The 18,767-nt window shown below is 48.4% G+C and overlaps 1 protein-coding gene across 1 annotated transcript; it reads left to right on the top strand.

Annotated features, from left to right (window-relative positions):
- Nucleotides 1–253: 253 nt before the first annotated feature.
- On the top strand, nucleotides 254–18,155 carry LOC137904713 (neurocan core protein-like). Its single transcript, XM_068748916.1, has 20 exons — nucleotides 254–326; nucleotides 3,245–3,448; nucleotides 3,779–3,961; nucleotides 4,281–4,455; nucleotides 4,939–5,066; nucleotides 5,646–5,930; nucleotides 6,509–6,649; nucleotides 6,746–6,826; nucleotides 6,910–7,058; nucleotides 7,144–7,300; nucleotides 8,919–9,480; nucleotides 10,108–10,532; nucleotides 13,251–13,367; nucleotides 15,098–15,211; nucleotides 16,376–16,427; nucleotides 16,559–16,665; nucleotides 16,753–16,835; nucleotides 17,059–17,203; nucleotides 17,729–17,911; nucleotides 18,037–18,155. Exons 1-20 carry the CDS (start codon nucleotides 254–256, stop codon nucleotides 18,153–18,155), a joined length of 3,483 nt encoding a protein of 1,160 aa, XP_068605017.1.
- The last annotated feature ends 612 nt before the right edge of the window (nucleotides 18,156–18,767 follow it).

The raw sequence follows: 18,767 nt of genomic DNA, 5'->3' as shown, positions 1-18,767 counted from the left end.
ACCTTGGTGAACGTATGCAGTCTATATAGTGCCTTATGAAGGGTATTTTAATGCTTAGGGGCACGCTGAATATGATGCATTAACAGGTAATAATAATTATCTTTCCTTTGGGAAGATGCAGCCTGTCCATTCATTAAAACATGGACTCTTGGGGGAAAAAAAACACCTCATGAAAAGTGTGTCGCTGTTCTGCTTTCCTTACGGACCCCGTCTCACTGCTCTCCTTTCTGGTTTCTCCGACTGCAGGTCCAGGATGGTTGTCCTCCTGTTTGCAGCCGGACGGCAGATCCTCTTTGCTCTGATGCTGCTGCTCTACTTCGGCTCGGGTGAGGCCCCTTTATCCCACCTACATTTTCCCATAAACTGCTGCATCTCCACGCGTTGCAGGAATAACCAGCAGCTTCTGACCTAAAGAAACCTATGATGGATAACGGCAGCCGACAAACGAGTTCTGTGACGGGGAAGAAGGAAGCAATGAAGCGCCTTCATACTTACAAAAAAACAAAAACAAAAGGAAAGATTCCTAAGTTCAGTTTTGCACAGACCTAAATGTGTGTAGTGAAAGGTGACGTGTTTGCAGACATGCTCAGCGGGACTTAGCTGGAATACCTCCAGACTCATTTATGTAAGTTTAGTCGACCATCTGTTCACCTGAAACTATGCAAAAAAAAAAAACCCTCACAATTATGGAACAAGAGGGCGAACCATCTCAGAGCTGCAGGTGGCTGGTGGTATCACAGGCTTCAGCACCCTCGTGCAGCTTGCTGACTGCCTGGGGGAAAGATAAGTTCCTCTCCTTAATTATGTTTCCTGCCATTGGCATGCATGGTGGGAGCTTGGCAACCTGGATTCTCATTAAAAGGAGAAGCTTTAATCGTTTAATTTTCAAAATGACAACACGTTCTGATAGGAGACGGTTATTCCTCCACATTCAATCGTAGTCATGGCAGCCACAGGCATGCAGAGGTTCATTCACGCTGCATTTATGCAAGGAAATAGATGCATCTGTTTCAAACATCATCGCTCACGTACTTCCATGTTGATGCATCCGCGAGAGGGCAGCGATCCTGTGACCCTGAGAAGGATAACGGATCAGTTTGAAATTCTCGTTAACGTTGCAGATTCAATTGGGAGACTGAGATGCTTGGCGGAGGTCTGCGCTCTGCGAGTGCTATTCTAGTCTACTTATGTGTTAGTGTGCAGCAATAATAATAAAAAAAGAAAACACATGTGATAAAACCCTTTTTTGGCAGGAAATGACCAAATTCAATCAGCCAGTACAATTTGCTGTCCAAATTTAAGAAGCACCGATGTCTGCCTTTTTATCCTCTTTGCAACTTATCCATGATTCAAACGGCTCCGCGGACCGGCAGGATGAAGATGACATCTGTTAATGACAGAGAGGGTCCTTTAACGCCTCCTCCAGCACTCGCCTTCTCTTTTCAGGCTGTTCTTCCTTTGTCCCCTCTGTCATTGCCATGCTACTGTCATCCACAGTCTCACTTTGCTCCCTTCAGTTGTGACTATCTGCTCCTCCTCCTTCCTCGATGGTTTGCCCTCTTCTTCCTCCTCTCTCGTTCCTGCTCTGTCTGGTTCCAGCTCTCGTGATTTTCTCTGTGATATGTGATGCCATGATTACATCTGATTGGGGGGGGTGGCAGCCGGGGTTGTTCTCCCACACATGAGGGGGGGGGGGGTGCTCTCAGGGGGTTAATGTCGTGAAAGCCGTCCAATCAAAGCGCAGATGGAATTATCTTTCATCGATTCAACATTAAAATCCAAATAAGGCTTCGTTTCCTGTTTTTCTGTTTTGCTCTTCTTTACATATTCTGCTCATTAATTTTACTACAAACCACAACAAACTATTTTAAATAATATGAAACAAACTCAAAGACTTTGAGCTTAATTTATTAATTTTTTTATTCATTTCTCACTTTGCTGATGTGACGCTTGATGTATGATCAAAAGCAACGACTTAATTTGGATTGTTGAAGCTTTTCCTTCACAGCATTCACCCAAAAACTGAGCTCATGGTCGTGTGTTAAAAACCAAACCACTGAGCACAAAATTATTGCTTTGCACCAAACACATCATTTATTTGCTCACCAGCCTTCCGACCGGCCCCCTGTGGATACTATAGGCCTCACTCCTCACCTGCGACGGAGTCAATTGGCAAAACACTTTAATCGTCTGTGAGAGAATGAAAGAGGCCGCCGGCGATTTCAGTGGTGTTGGGGGAAATGGATTGGCATTGAGATTAGAGGAGGAGGAGGAGGAAGGCAAACCAAGATTTATAATGGAACCTGCACAACTTTGAACTCCACAGTAATGATGCTGCAGCTTCATCGCTGGTTTTACTGTATGACTGTGAGAAAATGGGATTTAAGTTTTCACTGGACACACACAAATTCAGAATCCCCTTTTGATGCATTTATTATTATAATTTTTATTTCGGGGGGGGGGGGGGGGGGGTATTTTAGCAGACACAGGTGAAGAGAGGAGAGAAAATGCAGATAGAAGAGATGCTGCGAAGGGTCAGCCTCCAGATACGGGGGGCAGAAGTGACAGGATGTTATATTCACAGCATTTGAGCAGACAGCAGACAGAGCATGAATATTCAGTCACATCTAAAGAGTTCTGATTGTCTTCGGGACATTATTTATATCTGCTATATGGAAATATTACATGTGGTGAAAATACCTTTGGGATATTTCCTAAAATGTAATCTTTAATCTTGCTCGGGGTTTGGACAGCACAGTGCACCGAGGATGGAGGATAACATCTTTACAGGTGATCCTGTTGTCATGGTTACATTGAAACTGCATATTATGGCAACCAGACCAAGCAGCAACAAATCTAACTCTGGAACAGCGTTTGTGCATGCAAACGGAGAGAGGACGCACAGCAGATTCCTGGACGGTCGTCTTCCGCCTCTAGGATGGTACAAAAATATTATGGGCTGTAAATGCTGAGATCCACAAATTCTTTGGAGTTACATGCTGAGGAACTTGCTGCAGACTTTTCAGAAGTGGAACCCGTCCCATCTTTACTAGCTGTGGAAATCTGATCCGAAGGTCAGGAAGAACCAGGAAATGACCTTGTAATGACCTTACGCAGCGTCCCCACTGTTGGTGGGACGCTCCGTGTTCTAGTGTGGACATATCTGTGAAGCTGCTAATGGATCCCTGAGGGTCTGTTCAATGATATTTATACGACCAGATGTAATAACGTCCGTCCTCTCCAGGCGAAGCCTCCTCTGTCGTGACCATGCGTCGGATCGCTCATCCTACAGAACAGCAGCTGCTGGCGGGCCGAGCCGTCCTCCCGTGCGTCTTCACCCTTCAGGCCGGCCCTTCCGCCTCGCCTCCCCACCTCCTGTGGACCCGCACCGTGCCGCCTGCAGGAGGGCAGGGCGCTCCCACGGAGCAGGTCGTGCTTTCAGCTGAAGGTAAAACAGACGCAGCGGTTTCACATCAACACACGAAGAGTGTTAATGAAGTAATCTGCAGGGTTTAAATACTCTAACCCCCCCCCCCCAGAGAGAAGGTGCAGATTGACTTCCTCTTTAATCGGAGTTTGTGTGCAACTGAAGTTGCTGATCAAAGGTTGAAGGCCGTGGAAAGTTGTTGTTACAACTAAAACTTTATTAGTTCATGCAGGATCCCGTCGCTAATAATAAAAACGAGCTTCTGGGTCTTCGTCTCCTTCCGTCTCTCCAAACCCAGCAGGCTGCCAACGGACGCTTTTAATGAAGGAAGCTCTCTTTTTTGTGCCAAAGGTGATGTAATCAAGGTGAATAAGGCTTTCAGCGGCCGCGTCTCGCTGCCAGGATACGCTGCCAATCCTCTGAACGCTACCATGGAGATCTCCGGGGTTCGCACCAACGACTCGGGCGCCTACCGCTGTCAGGTTGTGGTGGACAGCGACTACGAGAGGGACACTGTGCCCCTAGTGGTCTCTGGTAAGTTCAGCAACCACCGATGGACAATTTACTGTCAATTCCAGAGCCATAACACCCCCCATTAATCTCAGCAGCGATGGAGGACCAGCTTCTTCCATCCCACTTTGATTTTTGTGTTTTCCTACATTCCTCTGTCGTTGTGTTCTTGAAAGATGGCAGGTCCCAGCCGACGGTTCATTTCCGTTAAATGAAAGTGGCCCTCGTAATGCTCCCTGTGTTTTTGGTGATGACAGTTTGTGCGCTCACCTGTAAACTTGGTAGATTGATCCGTTTATTATCGACCTGACACTCGGCTGTGTCGACACGTCTTCCGGTGCAGGCGTGGTGTTCCACCATCAGGATCCCAGCGCCCGCTACGCCTTCTCCTTCGCCGACGCCCACCAGGCCTGCCGGGACGTGTCGGGTCAGATGGCCTCACCTGCCCAGCTGTGGGCGGCGTACTACGATGGCTTCGCCAGCTGTGCCGCCGGCTGGTTGGACGATCAGACAGTCCGGTGAGGAGACGCCTCAGAACTTCCTTCCGCTTGCTGCAGTTTGTCCTGCTGGGATTTGAAGAGTTTTTTTTGTTTTTGTTTTTATTGTAAATTAATCTGCCAGTTATTTTCCTGGTTGATTGAATTGTAATTGGATTGATAAACTCAAGTGATACTAATAAAGCAGCTGGTTTTGGTTTGGCTCAAATTGATACATTTTGAAGCTGAGATAATTGGATTCTTTTATTATTCTATGATTCATCTGTTGTTAATCCCTTCCTCTGTTTCGTCACCTCATCGTTCTCTTCATCGGGCCTCTCCCTTCAACCGCTATTGTTTCTAATCGCACCTTAATTCATTCTAACCTGTTGAGATTACAAACAGAGCCTCATTTTTAATTGACATTTAAAGTCTTGATGAAAATAAATGTTGAGCCGAGATCACGCTCGTAAAGGTGATGTCATTACTTTAGCTCTAATGACGACCTTGTGGTTTTCTTCACAGCTATTCAGTCCAGCTTCCAGAGCTTGGTTGCCATGGACACAAGGAATACTCTGCTGGTGTGAGGAACTATGGAAAGAGGGACCCAAAGGAGATGTTTGATGTGTACTGTTTTGCAAAAGAACTGGATGGTACACACTCACACACACACACACACACACACACTGGAAGTAGTTCCAGTGGCCATTTTTGCATCATATTCTGTTAAAGCATTAAATGAAAAGTTGCCAATGTTCCTTTTTTTTTTTTTCCCAGTCTATCCTGGTCTAAGTTGATGTTTTCACGCATCCATTTGTTGCTTTGTTTATTGGTTTATTCATAATGAGCAACATGAGCTTGATTGGATTTTTACTTGGATCTGGATCAAATAGACTTTTTATTTTAGATGCGTCTTGAATGAATACTCGACCCAGCTTTGAATCTTTTTCATCCTAGCGGCCAATGAGCTTATAGAATATCGAGACACCGACTAAAACACGATTTCAGGCTTTCCGTGAGGTTTTATTGAGAATAGATTTAGAATGTGAGTATAGTTGAAGGCGTGGGCTGTGAGGCCGCAGACGCCAGCCAGCCGCCTCGCTGCCTGCTTTGATGCACCGTCTTCAACAAGCTGTCTGAGCTTCAATAAACAGCCGTGTTTAACGTCACCATCGTTTAATCCTCTTAGATGACATTACACGTGGTTTAACTCCTGCTCTGCCTCCTTCAAGGTGAGGTGTTTCACTCCTCCGTCCCGGGCAGACTGTCTTTGTCCTCAGCCTCGGACCGCTGCGTCTCCCTCGGGGGGCAGCTGGCCACGGTGGGGCAGCTGTATCTGGCCTGGAGGGCCGGCCTGGACAGCTGTGCCCCAGGCTGGTTGTCTGACGGCAGCGTCCGCTACCCCGTGACCCGACCTCGCCCAGATTGTGGAGGGAGCCAGCCTGGCGTCCGCACCGTCACGCCCAACAGCACGACCGAAAACACCACCGCCCTTTACGACGCCTACTGCTACAGAGGTACAGCAGTAGTGCTAAATCTGCCAGTTGTAGTTAGTTTAGGTCAGGTTAGGTTAAGTTATGTTAAGTTATGTTCTGTGGAACCATTAAATGTTTTTAATTTAACTAGGAAATGTCCTTGTAACTGGAAAAACTGCATTTGTGCTGTTGTTTGTCGGCGATAACCTCAATCCCAGGTGTATATGAGTAAACCGGCATCACGTGCATAAGGACAGGGTTTCGTCACGTCTCCTTCGGCACAATATAAATGTCAATAAATGTAAGCCATCAGAATTCCTGTTAATGTGCCGCTGGCTAGTTGTCGTCTGTTGGCAAGATGTCTGGAAAATCTAGACAGCCATAAAGTTGCCGTCACTATGGCAACACTGATTCCCAATCCACGTCGTCCATCCTTCTGTCACGTCTCTGTGAAACAGCTGGAGTGACAGAAGCGGAGAGAGAGAGAGAGAGAGGAAAGGAGGGGAGGATGTGTGAAAGTGAAGCATCTTGATGTTCATCTTAGATTAATCTTTGCTCTTCTTCTTCTTCTTCTTCATTTTTTCAATTGAAAATGGGGGGAAAATGAAACATTTTCGCAGGTAAAGTGAAGGAGTCGGGCTCCTTGTCTCAGATCTACACGTCTCTGTGGCGCCCCTGGAGCTACCTCGCAGGCTCGCCCGGCGCCGGCTCCGCAGGGACCAACCAGCCCGGCTTGATTACGGACCGATCCGCCACTAGAGGTTCCACATTTGTCTGGTGATCAGATGTGCTGACCGGCTGATCGATCAGAAACCGAACAATAACATTCGTATGTTTTTACAAATCAATCCCTGCAGGGCTGCGGGACATGCCCCCTTCAAACTGGACCGGACTGGTCGACCTTGAAGAGGAGGCCGACCTTCACGGCGCTGATAATTGTAAGGATGGTCTTCCAATTAAAAGTATTGATCGCAAAAGAATGTGAGCCCCGAGATAACAAACCGCCTGGTGGTGTCCCCAGCCTCAGACCCCTGGTCGTCAGAATCACCGGGGTCCTTCGTGACCCTCCAAATTATCCCAGGACAGAGCTTCCTGGAACCGCTGGAGCCCGGTCCTGACTCAGAGGAGTTCCTCTTACCGCCAGCGCCCCCTACTCCCACTGAGAAGAAGGTCCGCTTCTCTTTTAGTTTAAATCAACTGAAGCATCTCTGAACATCTTGAGTTTATATCCGACTTACTTGTTTATTTTTTCAAGGTCATTTCAAAGATTGTCAAGTCCATTTGGAAGCCTTGGAACTACCTGGCAGGAACTGCAGACGAGGAACGAACCCAAACGCCAGCAGGGGAAGAGGAGGAAACGGCGGCGGAGAAGAAAAGACAAGGGTCCGATTCATCCACCGCATCATCGCCAGGTGAATGGATTTCAATGGTTTGTAGTCTGTAATCTGGGATTTACCTGAAGACGGCGATACAAAAAGGATTAACAGGGAAATCACAGAGAAAGGAAAAGGAGTCATCCGTACATCTTTCCAATGAAGGAATAATTATCCCCCCATATGAGGGGATGGTTGATGGATGAATGGTCCGATCGATTCATGCCCGTCACACTTCAAGCGGAGCAGGTTTTCCCCCCCAAAAAACCTTTAAAGACGGGAGAATTTGATTTGATAAGGAGCTTTAATACATTCTGTAGTTACGGAGTTAAAACTGTTTCTGCTGGAGTTAACGCTGCGTAAAATGAGTCCATCCACGCCAGGTTATCTCTCCCAGAGCGAGGGAATAAATTAGCTCCATAAAATGCTTCTTGGTAAAAGAGAAATTGATTTACAATTGTACAACTTGTCTATCAGGGTTTTTTTTTCTTTCTTCAAAAGGTGACTTTAGGTTTCACAGGAGGAAGGAAACTAATGAACTCATCAAATTTAAACTTTTCATTGACATTTGTGAGAGAGGTTTTGTGATCGGCACGTTTTTCTATCTCGGATTGGGAGGAGTCTGAAGCCTTCTTGTCATTATATACTGATCTACCTGAACCCCCCACCACACACACACACACACACACACGCACATGCACACACACACACCTCAGGGACCAGCAGGTTTACAGCTTGTTATCTTCTGGCCTGGAATGAAAGTGGTTTCAAATGGGAGGATTCTCTGTTAGAGGGTTGTTGGCTCTATTCTGTGGCGGTAAACGAGGCTGCAGCGGGTTTAAGGTTCGTTTTATGAGACCTTTTCATCTCCATGTTCATCTGCAGGCCTTCACCCTTGTCCTATTTCAAATGTCAAAAAGACGATGCGTTTATTACCTGTCTTCTGTTTGTTTGTCTGATTTGCCCCCCCCCCCCCTTAAGTTGTAGTCGGGTACCGGTAAACCTTTTTACTTTCTTCAATGCCGCGTGATCGAAACTTTTTGTTTTTGTTTACACATATTAATTATATGATGTAAAATAGTAATGTGGCAGCCAATAGGAGCAAAGAGTTCTGCAGCTGTCTGTTCGTAACGCCTAATGCTGCGCTCAAGTCACGTGAGATGGGATGGTAAAGATTTCATGCATCACAATCAGGCCGTGCACGACAACATTGTGCACTATATTAACTTTGGGTGCGATTGCTCTCGAGAGCTTTCGGAGAATGTTTATTACATATAATTATGATTTGGATGTTTACGCATCAGGAATGTGTAATGAAGCTGGCGCTAATATTACATGCGCGTGGCGTAATATGGTTTGTGCTCACGCTGGGTTCAGAGTCTCCAGCTGTTTCACTGCCTCTGCTATTGCTTTCATTTGTTTTTATATACGCCGCTCTCTGACGTTTAACACACTGCAGACGTTCTGGTCTGTGAATGCGATTCTTCCGAGATGATATTGAAGCGCAGACGGGACGGGTGCGGTGATGGATGGCTCACATGTTTAGGAAGCGCTTTATTTTGTTTCCCTTGGCAAAGCAGGAAGGATCCTTGCGAGGAGTTTTACTTTCATCCTTCATCTCTTGCTGACTCCCCTGCTCTTTCCTTTTTCCCTACAGGTTTGTTTTCTTGGGGAAGTTCCTGGTTCAAACAGTTCACAATGGAAAACTCCACACCAGCCGGGGAAGAGCCCCCGACTCGTCTGGCATCAGCCTGGCCCGCCTCCGGTCGCTCGCTGACTACGGAAAGCACCAAAGATGAACAGAATTCAGAGACGCGGACGAATGCGGCCTCCGGCTCCGTGCTTGAAGTCACCTCATCCAGCGGGGACAGCTGGGTGCGGGTTGAGACGGAGACCACCACCGGGCGGGGCAACAAGAGGGAGGGCGCAGTGACCCCTAGAGCCGGCGGTAGAGGAGGCAGAGGACGGGGGAAGAAGCACAGAGGGGAGGACAGAAGCAGAGCAGAGAAGGGGAAAGGCGAGGAAGAGGGGAGTGGGGAAAGCGCCGTGGAAGCAAAAGGGGGGGTACAAGTTTCACGTCGACCAGGAGGAACAAGTAAACCGAGGGAACGATCCAGAGAGAGATCCAGAGAGAGGAGTCACAGAAAGGGGCAGAGCACCACTACCAGGGCCAGTCCTCCGGAGCCCACACGGGGGTCTTCCTCTACAAACCCATCACCGTCAATCTCACCAGATACACACCAGCCCCCCCCCTCACCAGATACACACCAGCCCCCCCCCTCACCAGATACACACCAGCCCCCCTCCTCACCAGATACACACCAGCCCCCCTCCTCACCAGATACACACCAGCCCCCCTCCTCACCAGATACACACCAGCCCCCCCTCTCACCAGATACACACCAGCCCCCCTCCTCCTCATCAAACTCACCAGATACACACCCGCCCCCCTCCTCACCAGATACACACCCGTCCCCCCCCTCCTCAACAATGTCACCAGACACACACCAGCCCCCCTCCTCACCAGATACACACCCGTCCCCCCCCTCCTCACTAGATACACACCCGTCCCCCCACTCCTCAACAAAGTCACCAGACACACACCCGTCCCCCCCCTCCTCATCAATCTCACCAGACACACACCCGTCGCCCTCCTCACCAGATACACACCCGTCCCCCTCCTCCTCAACAAAATCACCAGATACACACCAGCCCCCCTCCTCCTCATCAAACTCACCAGACACACACCAGCCCCCCTCCTCACCAGACACACACCAGCCCCCCTCCTCACCAGATACACACTCGTCCCCCTCCTCATCTCCATCACCGGCGCTGCCCGTCACTCTGTCCGTCACTCTGTCCGTTTCCACCTCTCCTTCCTCTTCTCAACCATCCTCCTCGGATGAATCTCAACCGCCGCTCCGATCTTTCCCATCTCACTCACCCCGATCCAAATCTCAAACCCCATCGACCTCGCCCTCCCCATCCTCGCTGCCTTTCCATTCCATATCTCAAACGGCCGGATCCGGAGACCCGGCTCCATCGCCTCACTCTGAGAACCAGAACCGCTCCGCCGACCCTCCGACACAATTCAGATGGGCCCCAGTGGAGAGAGCGGCTCTAAACAGCTCCCTGGATTATCCTCCAGGAGAGGAGGAGCCTGCTTGGTCCCGCGCTGTGGGCTCAGGGGCCCTGTTACCTGGCAACCAGGAGGAGGAGAGCAACAAAAGAGGAGGAGCCAACATTACCACGATGACTCTCAGCCCAACAGGTTAGCATTGAGAATCTACTGACAGCTACAGATGCTGATGTTTTGTCATGCCGTGAATAATTTTTGTTGAAATAATCCACAGTTTTGATGTCATTTCCCAAAAGGATTTTAATCTGATGGCCTGAATGGTTTACGATTTAATGGATGAAGTATTTGTTAGAGCAGAAAACCAGTGCAGTCACACGGTCAAACTGGTTTCGAGCAGACCCCCTTTTCAAACAAGAGAAACTGAAGCTAATCTCTAAAATTAATCCCCAACTGTGCAGGGATTATTACCATTTATGTACAGCATAGAGTACAGTGTTATTTAGCTACATCATATTTGGATAAAGTTTCTTCTTAGCTGCTGTTTTAACTTCCTGTTAACCAGACTGCCTTCTCAAATCCTCCACCCCCGCTCTCTTGCTGGATTATTTATTCAAAAAGACCCCCCCCCAGAACCGGAGACCCCACCCATTCCCATCACCATGCACAGTTTGTTGATTAAGTCTGCAGCACGGTGCACGTCAGCGCCGCTCCCGGCTGGCCAGCTGCTTTACTACTGACTGTTGTTTGATAATGCTGGAAGCATCCCGTCACTCTGTGTTTGCCCCCCCCCCCCCCCCCCCTCGCTGTTGCACGCTTCTGTGGTGATTTATTTTTGCTTCATGTCTGCGGCAGACATGGCGTGCAGTGCGAGGATGGGAAAACCGCTGTAAAGACTGGATGGACAGGAAGCCGAGGGCGGCCGTCTGGGCTGCCAGTGTACAGTATGGGGGGGGGGGGGGGGCTGACTGATGGCGTGAGAGAGGCAGACGGACATAAACACACAAACACACTCCCACACCTGCACAAACAGAGGAGGCCTCGCACCAGATTCCTCCTTTAGGCCGGTGGTCGGTGATTTCTCCCGACTGGCTCAAGGGACACGTCATCCGTCAGTTCAATCGACGATGAGGAAGGATAAAAAGAGAAGCCGAGGATTCAAGGACTCTTAGCACAGCCCCAAACACACACACGCACACACACACACACACACACACGCACACGCACACGCACGTTATCTTTGAATTTCATTCGTCTTTTTTTTTTATCACACCATCTTTACACAACATTTAAATCCTCCTTCGCTCTCCCGCCTTCAGCGAAATACCAGAGCCGTCAGCGGGGACTGGAAGCGCTTATCCGAAAATCTTATTTCCAAAGTAAAGCATATTTCCTCCCGTCCTGTGGCTGCGATTATTCAAAGCAAAGGCTGTGTTTGTGTGACTTGTGGATTAATGCTCTGAGGTATCGCCGCGTTGTCGCAGCAACGTGTGATCCTCTTAGTTGGATGTTGCTGTTGCTGTTGCTGTTGCTGCTGCTGCTGTGCACGGCGAGGCACAGTCTACTGCAGACTATTGATTTTCCTACAGCACTTGCTTTAATGAAAGGCCAATCACTGGTTTATCTCTCTCTCTCTCTCTCTCTCTCTCTCTCTCACACACGTAGTAGTAGATGTGCTTGTCAAAAGCAGCTGGTATTTGTCAAGGTATGCCATGACCTTGACTGATGCAGAGGGGTGGGAGGGGGCAATTGCACCTTCCCCTGGAGGGGGGGGTTCATTGAATAAAATGCATGGCTGGCTTTAGCACCTGACTTCAGCACAATTCAAATCAAGAGCAGAAGATTCGCTCGCAAAACTTCACATAAATCTAGAGCGCTGATGCGATTGAGGATCTCGCCCCGTGCCGTGGGAGCGCTTGTGATTGGACAAACTCACTCTCTCTTTTTATTTGTTGTCCCTGAACGTTTATTTTTGCGGCGCAGCAGCTTGAGACGTCTGTTTCTGGTTAGTTATTGGACAGGATCGGCCTTGAGGCTAATCATTGACGAGCATTGATTTTCGCTCATTGCACCTCGTAAACACACACACACACACACACGCCTACACGCACACACACAGACACACACACACACACACACACACACACACACACATCTTCAGTGTCAGAGAGTGCTGGCGGAACAAAGACTCCCACGGGATGAGCCTTTGCATCCAGGATGAACACGCGGCGGATTTCAAATACCGTGAGCTGCTCTAATGAGGGGTTGAGGGCAGAAACTCGTGGTGCCGATTGATATGGAGATGTGTCGTGGATGGAGACCACACATACACACGCACACACACACACACACGCACACAGACACGCACACGCACGCTGCCATTTAACGGGTGAATAGTGAGGCCGGGGTGCTCGGTGGGGGGTCCGCTCATTTCATCTTTGGAAAGCTAATGTCTTAAGTTCTCACGATGCCCACGACGCTCGGCAGAAGCCGGGGGACTCGCTTTTTCCCATATGGTAACCATGACAACCGTGGCTGCGATTGGACGGCGAGGTTGAGGCTCTCTGGCTTGTTATCCATTTGAAAAGAGAGTGGGAAACGGATACGGCTGAACTGCGGCCACCGGTTGCGGTGGCAGCGTGCAATAATTGGCATGCTGTGTCCTTTTCTGTGTCGTGCATTGACGTTGTGTTTTGCTCAAGGGCGGGGCAGAGGTGAGGGAATGTCTATTTGAGCCGTTCAGCTGGAGGGGATTGCCATGGAAATGAATACTTCAAGTTCCATTCAGATGGAGAGATGTTTTATTTTTATTCCCCTCTGTGATCTGAAAAGCCTTCCCTTCACGATGTCAATCGTTTGCTGACGTTCTTGAATCCCTGAACTCGACTCCGCCTCCATCCATCTGTGTGTCAGGCGAGGTGGAGCCCTGCGTGACGAACCCGTGTCTGCACGGAGGAAAGTGCCTTCCTCAAGGAACGGGCTACAGCTGCTACTGCCCACAAGGATACGCTGGGGAGAACTGTGAGATAGGTGAGAGGTGCTCTCACACACATGCATGAACACACACACACACACACACACACACGCATCAGCACACAGTATTTAATGGGCTCGCAACATAATCTGAAAACCTGCTGTCTGTAACGCGGTTGTCCTGCTGACCCAACGTTTGCTGGAGCTCCTTCATCAATTTTTAAACCGATCACTCATCACTTACCAAATCCTGTCGGTACAACTCCCATTGTCGCCACGGTTACATGCGTTTCTTCTCATTCACTGTGAGATTCAATCCGAAAACTGCTTTTTTTTCTCCACATTTTAAATCGAATTTGAACTGATTTCGATGTCTTTCTGCTTTTACCCTACTATGGTGGAGGTTATGCTCTGTTCACACCATGCACTAAATGGATTTTTCCAATGGTGGTGGTGGTGGTGGTGGGGGGGGCATTTTTGACCTTGGATTCTCATTTTCAAGGTTGTTCGGTGCAGCTCTACGCTGCACAGGAGACGCCTCCGCAGACACGCGGTGACAGTTTGGCACATGAGGATAAATCTACCTCTAAGATCTTGATTTGTTTAATTAGTTTACTCGGCTCATTAGGCAGCCATTACTCAAGGAAGTAATGACTTTAGTAATAAATGAACGGCATACAGCAACATAAATTTGTTGTCAGAGTCCCATTTGGCCGGCGGACAGCTAAACGCTTTCTGTGCAGAGCAGGAGAGAGAGACGGACAGACGGACGGACGGCCTGCAGCTGTCGCGTTGGTTTACTGAAGGGCTGCGTTATCCCAGTCACATAACACGGAAGGACGCTCATGCAGCGACATTCATATGAAAGTAAAGAAGGAAAGGATCAAAATGAAAGCTTTTCTATCACACCTGTCCTCTGCAGGAAAATCAGCCTTTGCTTTGCACTTCCTGGCTGAATATGCTAATGTGTGAATTTCTCATTAATGTGCTTCAACCTCTGGAAATGATCTCGAATTTTACATCAAATTCACTGTCCAACCTGCAACATTAGAATAGATTTAATCCCAAATCTGCCAGAGTAGAATAACTCTTCCGGTAAAAGTTCTGACACATTATGTGATTAAAACCAACGACCTGAGCGGTGAAAGATTTAAATATGTCGTTCTTCAGAAAAGGAACGTGGAAAGTCCTCAGGCTATCGTTGCTAATATTATATTTGATCTTACAAACAGACTTGTGGGTGGCTCACTGGTAATTGTGTGTTGCCTCACAGCAAAGAAGGTCACGGGTTTGAATCCGACCTGTGGCCTTTCTGTGAGGCGTTTGCATGTTCTCTCTGTGTCTGCATGTTTTCTCTTTTGGTTCTCCGATTTCCTCCCACCACCAAAAAACGTGCAAATGAGGTGAATTGGTGATGCTAAATTGCCCATTGCACCGTGGACGTTGTAGTTTGATCTGACTTTAGTACATAGAATGATTAATTATCTACGCAATCAAACCAACGCTGACCAATGAAACTATCAAACTTTTTGTAAACTGTGGATGAATGTTAGAGTAGTAATCTGATTACGTTATAAATCCCATTAGACATGAGTGTCCGTCGCACCCTGTTTGAATTATGCGGCTGTTTTCACCGGCGTGGGCAGATTTAACCATCGAACCAGAACTAATGTCCAGCTCGTTTGAATGGCGGCAGGCTTCTTCCCTTATGATCTACATCTCTATTAATGAGATCTACAACCGGCCTCTTGTTGCCCCCCTCCCACCCCCCACCCCACTCCTCACAGATGTAGATGACTGCCAGTCAGAGCCATGTGAAAATGGAGGAACCTGCATCGACAAGATTGATTCCTTCCTGTGTCTCTGCCTGCCCAGCTATGGAGGAGACATGTGTGAAAAAGGTGAGGGGGGGGGGTGATAATAATAATAATAATAATAACAATAATGCACACTTACACATTGGATGAGCCGGACTGGGAGATTATCCTATGGAATGTTATTGGACTATCTCACACTATCATTTCCAGAACGTTGTTGTGACTCACAGTCGTCGGACGCCGGCAGTAAAATCCGTTTTGGAAACAAGCCCGATAAGGACGCAGCGTCTGCTACAGTTGTCTGTCGGGCCACACTATCACAAAGACACAGCGATCAGTCGACCGGGGTTTGTCAGAGCGCTGAAGGGTGGCGCTGTGTGTTACTGCCACCAGCTGTTGATCAGTGAAAAGGTGTGAGACATGCGACAGGGGCGTGTTTCACAGATGTCAGTGTGTGTTTGCAGGCATGACAACAACAACGACAAGGTTGCTCATTAGTGCGGCAACTGTTTTTTTCTATTTATGTCGTATTTTTCAAAATAAAAGATGAAAGCAGCAGAGAGAGAACGCTCTGCGGGATGATTAAAATAATCACATTAAATACACAGACGACAAAATATGAAAACAAGCAGAAAGAAGTGCACAAAATAAAAATAAAAATATATAAATAAAATGTTTTTAAGATGATTTTTAATGGACTAGTCTGATATTTAGGGAAATGACCTTATTAGTCTCCTTGAGTTGCAGAGATGCAAATTATTAATTTGCCGGCTTTAGTTGTCCAACAAAAGGAGGCAATCTAGTCCGTCTAGAGGGAGGAGTCGCCCCCTGTAGCACCCCCTGAGACCACCGTGTACACCAGCACCGGTTCGTCACTTGACTGGTTTCGGTTGCCTCCAGCTTCAGGCCTCATTATCTGTGTGGTTGTAATGAGAATGAGAATAACCTTTGCTGTTACTAATGAGTCCACGTTCAGGCTTTGGCGTTAGGAATTAATACTAATAGCACAGAGGAAGCTGTGAATAAAGGCGTTTGCGTAATTACACTTCATGCATTCAGCCTCTCTCGACGAGTCATGCATTTTAGCCTTTGCTTGCCAAATGAGAGCTGCCGCTCCCCTCTCATCTCATGCAGAGTATTTTATCTCACTTTTCGTTCCTGCACTTAACTAAGCTGCCACGTGGCCTTACGTGAAATGATTTGTAGCTCCTCTCGTTTCTCCCGCCTCATTTCTCTTCCTCTTTGCAGACATAGAGGGCTGTGAGCACGGCTGGAGGAAGTTCCACGGCCACTGCTACAGGTATGACGAAGAACCGTTAGAGCGAATGGAGCCACAATGCATTTTAGACCCTGCAGCTATACCTGCATGGGACATGCATTTAAACCGGCCCGGCTGCACGGCGTGCGAAACATGTGCTCTCATCTCCACAGGTACTTCACCCGCAGACACACCTGGGAGGATGCAGAGAAAGACTGCAGGGAGCACAGCTCGCACCTCGGGAGCGTCATCTCCGCCACCGAGCAGGAGTTCATCAACGGTTTGTGTCTCTGCTTGTTTGCTTTGATTTTGAGGGGGGGGGGGGGTTACAGAAGAAATAAAAGGAACTTGTGTTTTATTTCTTAAGGTCTGGGTCACGACAACGCCTGGATCGGACTGAATGACCGCACGGTGGAGGAGGACTTTCAGTGGACAGACACCAACGATCTGGTCTGAGATCAGTTGTGAATTTTAAATTCATCTTAATGCGGCATCACCTCCTTCAAATTCGACTCTTTAAATCATTTGACGAAACTGTGTCCTCCTTTGTGTGCAAAATCTCCTCGCTGATTTTGCAAACTGTATTCGTCTGGAGCTAACGGAGATTCCCGGTCGGACACGCCGGCAAATGGAAAGCCGGCGGTTGAATCCCGTTGTCTCTGCTTTCATGCAGGTGTTTGAGAACTGGCGGGAGAGCCAGCCGGATAACTTCTTTGCCGGCGGGGAGGACTGCGTGGTGACCATTGCCCATGAGGACGGCAAGTGGAACGACGTGCCCTGCAACTACAACCTGCCCTACATCTGCAAGAAAGGCACAGGTAGTGAAAGGATGCTGGAGGGAAAGGGTCCCGAGCCGTCCCGAGCCGTCCCTCGCTGTCCCTCCTCGCTTTCACACGTTCAGCTCCAGTGTGACTTTGGGAGGAGGGGCTTTTTGCCATCACCGCCGGTGCTCGTGCTCTTCAGCATCAGAAAGCTTCTCCTTTTGGTTTTTTTCTCCAAAAACTCACAAACAAACCCAAACTATTGATTTTTGGGTGCAGTGTCAATCTCAATCTTCCCCTGTTCTCTCCTCTGGGCTCGCTTCCTCTTGTCTCGGCAGCGGAAGTTATTGCCAATTACCACCTCGTTCACACAACTGTGATCTGAAAGGCCTCTCACACTCTTCCTCACAATCACCCTCACAGAATAGCGACTCTCTATATTGATATGTTGCTATTTAACGGGACACAGACATGTAGGATCTCTATCTCACCACCAAACCTCTTCTGGATTGGATTATAAAGCAGATACTTCCTTCATCTGCAGCATTTCTCTGATGCTTTTCTTCTTCGTCTCCCCATCAGTGCTGTGTGGAACCCCGCCTGCAGTTGAGAACGCCCATTTGATAGGCCGGCGGAGGTCACACTATGACCTCCACGCGGTGGTCCGCTACCAGTGCTCCGAAGGATTCTTCCAGCGTCACGTCCCCACCATCCGCTGTCGGGCCGACGGCAGCTGGGAGAGACCCAGGATCATCTGCACAAAGTGTGAGCGTTCAAAACGGAAATTAAAGATGCAGGTGTTGCGTTCAGGGCCCTGTCCACTCCAGGAAACACTTGCACGCTACATAATAACCAGCTGGTTCCGTCCATCTCTTTTTTTTATTTTTTAGCCCGACGATCACACCGGTACCGGCGGCACCACCACAATCAGCACCACGAGCACCGCGGCCACCGGAGACACGGAGGAGAGGGACACAAGGCCAGGGAGGCCGCTCACAGCTACGACTGAACCAAATAACAGCACACCTGCAGAGCCTCGGCGCTGACCGCGGCCCGTACAGGCAGGCTTCGAGCCCGGCTCTGTCCACCCTGCGGGGGTCCGTTTCCTACTCTAACACACAGTTGATCTCCACGACTCCTGTCCGTCGACTTTTGATGCTTCTCTTAGTTTCTGACCCGCCTCCTTTAACTGAAGTCCATGCGAACACTAACTAACACTAACTGCTGTTAAAGCCCTCCCTCCCTAACGTCAGTACAGTGAACCCTCCTGAAACCCTTCGTGTGTGTGTGTGTGTGTGTGCGTGTGCGTGTGCGTGTGTGCGTCAGATATAGAAAGTGCTGATTAACTTTTTTTTCTCCTACTTGAAAAACAACTAGTATTTTCGCTGCAAAGCACAGAATTATCTGATGCAAGTATTGTAGTATTCAGTTGTGGTAACCCTGAGCTTTTTGTACTTGTTCTTTAGCCGTTACTTTTCCCATAGAACGCCTGAGTAGCTGCTTTTATTCCATTGACGTGCTTTTTTTAAAACTTTTTTCTATAATGATATTCACTCCGGTTTGGTGCTATTTATTTTTTTGTGTTTTGCTAGTGAATGAGCTTTTTTTTTTTTTTTTTTTT

Source organism: Brachionichthys hirsutus, chromosome 15 (genome assembly GCF_040956055.1).
Source record: "Brachionichthys hirsutus isolate HB-005 chromosome 15, CSIRO-AGI_Bhir_v1, whole genome shotgun sequence".
Taxonomy (NCBI): domain Eukaryota; kingdom Metazoa; phylum Chordata; class Actinopteri; order Lophiiformes; family Brachionichthyidae; genus Brachionichthys; species Brachionichthys hirsutus.
This window is presented reverse-complemented; position numbering and strand designations above follow the sequence as displayed.